At 33.8% G+C, this 5,927-nt stretch overlaps 1 protein-coding gene across 1 annotated transcript; it reads right to left on the bottom strand.

Moving 5' to 3' along the window:
- Positions 1–2,197: 2,197 nt before the first annotated feature.
- LOC107877119 (DNA repair protein RAD51 homolog) lies at positions 2,198–5,858 on the bottom strand. Its single transcript, XM_016723866.2, has 9 exons — positions 5,673–5,858; positions 4,321–4,465; positions 4,081–4,191; positions 3,897–3,988; positions 3,688–3,782; positions 3,493–3,606; positions 2,849–2,978; positions 2,575–2,696; positions 2,198–2,486 (listed from the first exon to the last, which is right to left on the bottom strand). The coding sequence occupies exons 1-9, from the start codon at positions 5,748–5,750 to the stop codon at positions 2,363–2,365; spliced, it is 1,011 nt and encodes a 336-aa protein (XP_016579352.1). The 5' UTR covers positions 5,751–5,858; the 3' UTR covers positions 2,198–2,362.
- Between the last annotated feature and the right edge of the window lie 69 nt (positions 5,859–5,927).

Raw genomic sequence — 5,927 nt, 5'->3', positions numbered from 1 at the left:
GAAATTATGCATCTCTCCCGTATCGTCCTCCTCAGTAATTTGCATGTTTATTTTTTCAGTTTGAGCAGCATAATCTTCTCAAAGCTTCTTCATATTTGCTGGATCGTTGCGGTGTTTTGATTTATTTTTGCGAAAGTTTTTAAAAATATTATCAAAAATTTTCGAAACAAAATTCACCTCTTCATTAGTTGAAGAACCAACAATTCTCTTAACAATTTGGGTAGCACCCAAAGTGAATGACGGTAAATCATTGAAGTCATAAAAAAAATTAAAACATAATAGATGTATTTTGAAACTAAGATGAAGTAATCTTTCTTAAAATTTACTTCAACATTCAGCATACCTCTCGAAAAAATGAGAAATTTTTTCACCAAATTGACTTGACGTTTGCAGTAGGTGGAGGATGAAAATAATTGATTGAAACCCAAAATTGGATGGAAGTTATCGATTTTTTTGGGTGAAAATTTAAAACAATGAAATGGAGAGATTTGGGGCATCAAAATAGGAGGTTGTGTGATTTTGGGAGAAGAAGATTTGGGGCATCAAAATAATCAGTATTAGCCATGATTTATATTGGTGTTTGCATTCTGGCAGAAAAAAATGAAGTCAATTTCAGATGAAGGAAAAAGTATAAGTGGTGAAATCAACGCATAATAAGAATATATATTTGAATTCAAGCAAAAAAACTTAATAAATGGAACGAAATTGAACCCTAAAGATACAATTGATTGATTGATAGATATCAAAATTGATACTCAAATAATACCTCAAAAGAAGATATTTATTTATGAAAATGAATTTTAAAAAAATGTATAATTAAAATGAAATGGGTGATATTGGCAAAAAAAAAAAAGATATTGTTTCAATAAAGTTGTTTTAGAAAAAACCATGAGACTTTTTTAAAATGGTAAGAATGATAATAAATGAAGATATAATATTGATCATATTTTACTACTTCCATAATTATCAAAATATTTATTTAGGAGATATTGAATACTAAATTCTCAAAAATATTTCACCGATTTTTTTAATAAAATAAATAAATTATCTTTTTAAAAAGTTATTACAACTTGCAATTAAATTCTTAATAAAGTAATTATCTAAAAGTGTTGTTATAACTTACAATAAACAATTTAATAAATGTATATTAAATATTTTTCTCTTAATAAAATTATACCTATTTTATATCATAGTCTCGTAATTATATAAAATCTCATCTAAATAGAGGTAAATTTTGAAAAGAAAAAAAACAATTAATACATAATTTTGTGGAAGGATTATTGACCGAAGGATGCAATCCGAAGGATGCAATTTTTGGAAAAATCATTGATTTTATCATCAGGCAAATGCCACGCAGAAACCCGATTTCGCCTAATACACCACTATCTCTAGTTTTGGCCATCATCATCTGCATAGACAAATGATCACCTAATAAAAACAAAATTATTTCATTTTTATATTCCCTTCGTTTCAAAATAATTGAATAGTTAGAATATTTTTTAGTGTTTAAAATAATTAAATTGTTCATTATTCAAGATAGATGTTAGAAAAAAAATTTAATTTTACCCTTCAATAATTAAATTTTCAGGAATGAGTTTCAATGATCATTACTAATGTTTTGGAATTTGAAAAGGGAAAAAATGAAAAAACATGACCAATTTATGTCTGTCTTATTTTTTCTTAAAATATATGTCATATTCCAACAATTCAATTATTTTAAAATGAAAGGAGGAACACAGAAGGGTGATCAGAGAGCCCCATCTAATCAACTATGGAATAGAACCTTCTCCTGGCAGCTTTGTTCATCAGAAAGACAGCAACCCTACTCCAATGACCGCTCACTTACTTCCGTTCTTATTTACTACTGAATTAAAATGACTCATGGCACTTCACAACTTGAAGAATTTCCCTTCTCCTTTCCAACCCTCTTTTTAAATACAACAACATACTTTGTGCTTTCCCACAAAGTAAAGTCTCTATACAGGTCCATTGTCTCAAATGAAGTAGACGAAGGTTATTTCCGATAGACCCCAGCTCAGAACACAAAATAATGAAAAGACATTATAAAAACAAAAACAAAAACAAAATTGAGCAAACTTATAAGTATAACAAATTGTACCCTTTTCTTTTATTTTTAGGTTCTTCAGTTACCGTTCTCCTAAACAAATCTAATATATAGAATGAGATGCCACAAAGATGAATAAAGAAAACCGCAATTACTAGTAGAAGGAATATTGTTCTACAAAATGTGTAGTGAATTCATACAACATATTTTCTTTTATTGACCCCTTTAAAATGATGACAAAATGTACTCCACAGTAGAAAACAAAAAATAATACTAGTAGACAATTTGCTGTCACAGTTAGTCCTTTACATCAGTGACCCCTTCAGCAGAAATTTGAAATCTTGCTTCAGCTTCAGCTAAGCATGGTGAACTGACTACTTTACAAATCCGCTCCTCCGCTCTACCTTTCCTCAGAGCTAGTCTGTCAGAAGTAATAAAAAAAAGAGGAAAATTTCAGCTATCAAGATAAGCAGCAAGCCCGCAAGTGGTAGTTGTACTATTACACATACCTTGTAGTAGAAGCATGGGCCATGATGTTTCCACCAATGGGTTTTATTTGAGGCCCAGCAAATACAGCAGAACCATCCACTTGAGCAACGACTTGGTTAGTAATAACAACAGCAACACCAAACTGCAAGTGTCAAAGTAAAGGATTGACAGAAAAGGTAAGTCAAGAACACCTAATCTTAATACTGAAACATTTACCACCACCAAAACAGAGAAGCAGAGAGGAGGAGACTCCATTTTGGGTAATGAGCACAAACAATGGACATGCTAAACTACCTCATCTGCTAACTTCTGAAGGCTTCTCAGAAACTTTGCAAGATGCATCTGCCTGGCAGACAACTCTCCTCTCCCGGAGAAGTCAGTCCTATAAAGGGCAGTAGCACTGTCCACAATCATAAGAGCAAACCTGCTTGATCAAAACAGGTTTCATAGTTAAGCTTCCATAGAGGTCTTTTTTATTCCTAATGAAGCCAAATAACTGACAAAGCCACAAGTTCATGAATTTACACCACATTCAGGAAGCAAATTTTTTATTGTTGTCCGTTAACCTCACATCTTGAGTTAATTCTAAAACACTTCAAAAAGATTATTTGTTTGACAAAGGTAAGAGGACACTTCTAATAAAGATAAGATGAATCCAAACATGCATTAGATGTAAGATGGACATAATCAAACAAATTGAGAGCAGCTTCAAACTAGAACCCTCCAACATACAGATCAAGAGTTAGAATTTTCTCTAAGCTACAATCTAGCACATTTTCTTGCTCAAAGTAACACAGACACTCAGAAGCAAGAGAGGGAAAACATCAAAGAAGAGCAGAGGAATTTGGAGAAAAGTTCATTTTGTAGAATAGAAAAACCAAGAGGAAGCTATCAACTACAGCAACTACTATTATAAGCATATCAAGGTAAAAGTTAACCTGGTCTCCACCATCATTGAAGCTGCTTCCAGCAAAAGCCTTGATTGATGATCAGTATTATAAGCTCGAGCGTAGGCTACATTCTCCAAAACATCAGGACCATTCAATCCAAACCTGCAGCATTTACACCACCAATGACAAATTTGAACTTCATAATACAAGAAAAAATGTGAGTTGAGATTACAAGTAGAAGACCTGTCTGCAATTTGTAAAAGTCTTTGTGGCCTGAAAGTACCTTCTGCATCAATGTACATTGCTTTCCCTTCACCACCTCCTTGATCTAATGGAAGCTGAGATGACAGAAAAAGAATGATATTTAAATGAACATTGTTACAAATTACAATTTGTAGCACCTTAATTTATGGGGTTTCAAAATAAAAAAAACATTGTCTGGGTTATCGTACTTGACAAGTGACACATAGTGTGTGACACAGCTGAGTCTTTCCACATCGGAACTCTCCGTAAATTTCAGTAATGGATCCAGTTTCGATTCCTCCTGACAAGTGAGAAAAAAAAAAAAGCATGAGGTTGTGGTGATGCCAGATGAAATTCCGGTTGTAGAAGTTCACAAAATAAATGGATATCTACCTTCTAATATCTTGTCAAGTTCTTTTGATCCAGAAGTTATCTGTATGATTTCAAGCCTCTGTGCATGGAGTTGGCTGGCACTAGTGAATCCCAAAGGCACTAATTTTGAAGCTGTTCATATGCAACACTAAAAAAGGTTTAGTACTGATTGCTGATAAACAACTGCAGAAATGGTAGAAAAAGAAGGTAAGGAAAAACATATCAGCACTGGCAATGGCAATTAAAAGAAGAGAGACATGCCTGCCTCAATGATCTTGTCAACTTTAGCTTCACTTATTCCTTTTATATGCAGAAGTTCCTTTCTTGGAGCATAAACAACAGATTCAACTGTGCATAGACCAGCATCCTTGAGTTTTTTTACATCTAGAGCTGCGATCCCTGATGCCTTGAGGACAAAAAAGCTATATGACTCAGTAACTAATGGACCATTTTCTTTTTAAGTTGGAAGAACTTACAAGGTGTCATTCAACAGAAACAACTATACTACAAGATAGACTGGAAAAAGATGGTCAAAGGTAGAAAGAAAATCTAGGAAATGCCTAGTACAGCTCTTCTGTAATACCAGAAAGATAAAAATACTCAAGGGTTTTGGTTCCAATTCATGTAATCTTTTTAAATTCCCGCAGTATGAGCAACTAATGATAGGTACGCATCCGAATTTCTGTAAATGTTGAGAACTCAAGATTTAAAATTCTTCAAAAAAAAAAAAAGATCTAAACTGAAAAAATCTCGTAAGGAGCAAAGCTGAAAAATCAATCACATCACCCAGATGTACACTAAAATATGTTATCTCAACCCCCATCTACCGTATCCCCCATACGTCAAGGCTCATGAAGTGAATCATTTTGTGTGAAGTGTCTCTTTGAAAGCAGTTTTTCATGGTGCACTCGATTCTGTACATCTGATTGTAACCTAGAAATCTTCTTACAAAACTGGTTGCAGTAACTGACAGCAAAAAGATTGGAACAGCATAAGTTTTTTTAAAAAAAGAGAAATTGATGACTGAAACATTCATCTGGTCAACAATAGGATTCGGAACTCGAGAATGATTGGCCACTCCTCTATCCTTCTCCACTTAAATGGAGTAATAGACTAGGTTTGGCAAAGGGCTCCAACAAAAACGATACCAAGAAAGCATTTATCAGGACATAAAGAAATAACTGTAAAAGTATTTAACTTGAAACAATCCGCAAAAAACACTACGGAAAGCAAACCCATTTCCCGAACAAGATTCCAAGAATTAGAAACTGGAGATGCCAACAATTGGGTTGTTCCTCAACCCCACCAAAAAAAAAAAACACATTTCCCAGAACCGGTTCATGTAAGATACAACCCTGAAAGTGCGTAAAAAAAAGGTTCAAGAAATTGAGCCGCAATTCAAGATTCAAGATGAAACCCAGCTACACATTGAATCTGAAGTCATAAACAATCATTTATCACAAAACAAGGATGGACGCCACTTTAGTATACATATACAAGGGGGGTGGGCGCGTAGAGGAATGGACACCCAAAAGGACAAGAAAAGCAAGATCTTAGTAAAAAAGGCAATAGCTTATCATCATAAAACAAAGAGCGAAGTAATGAGGTGAGACCTGAAGTTGCTCAACAGGGAAAGGGCCATGTTGAATATCCTCCAGTTCCCCATTTTGGTTCCTCTGCTGTTGCTCCATCTCCAGATGAGTCTTGTATTAGTGTTGAAAGAATGGAGCCAAAATTGGAGAAATATTTCAAAACCCTGCTCAGCCGCCAAAAGTACTGCAAACTAAAAGCGTGCTTCACAAGCTCTGAAATGGGACCGCTTTTTCTATAATAATAATAACAACATAAAATATATATATATATATATA

This window comes from Capsicum annuum, chromosome 7 (assembly GCF_002878395.1).
Source record: "Capsicum annuum cultivar UCD-10X-F1 chromosome 7, UCD10Xv1.1, whole genome shotgun sequence".
Lineage (NCBI taxonomy): Eukaryota > Viridiplantae > Streptophyta > Magnoliopsida > Solanales > Solanaceae > Capsicum > Capsicum annuum.
Note: the sequence above shows the minus strand (reverse complement) of the source record. Positions and strands in the feature narration are given on the sequence as shown.

Bases quoted from the DNA above. Each gene is read 5' to 3' on its own strand.
- LOC107877119 (XM_016723866.2), bottom strand. From the start codon at position 5,750: ATGGAGCAACAGCAGAGGAACCAAAATGGGGAACTGGAGGATATTCAA. The intron at 3,989-4,080 runs GTAGATATCCAT...CTCACTTGTCAG, and splicing joins ACTTGACAAGATATTAGAAG to GAGGAATCGAAACTGGATCC. The intron at 3,783-3,896 runs GTACGATAACCC...CTGTCATCTCAG, and splicing joins CACTATGTGTCACTTGTCAA to CTTCCATTAGATCAAGGAGG.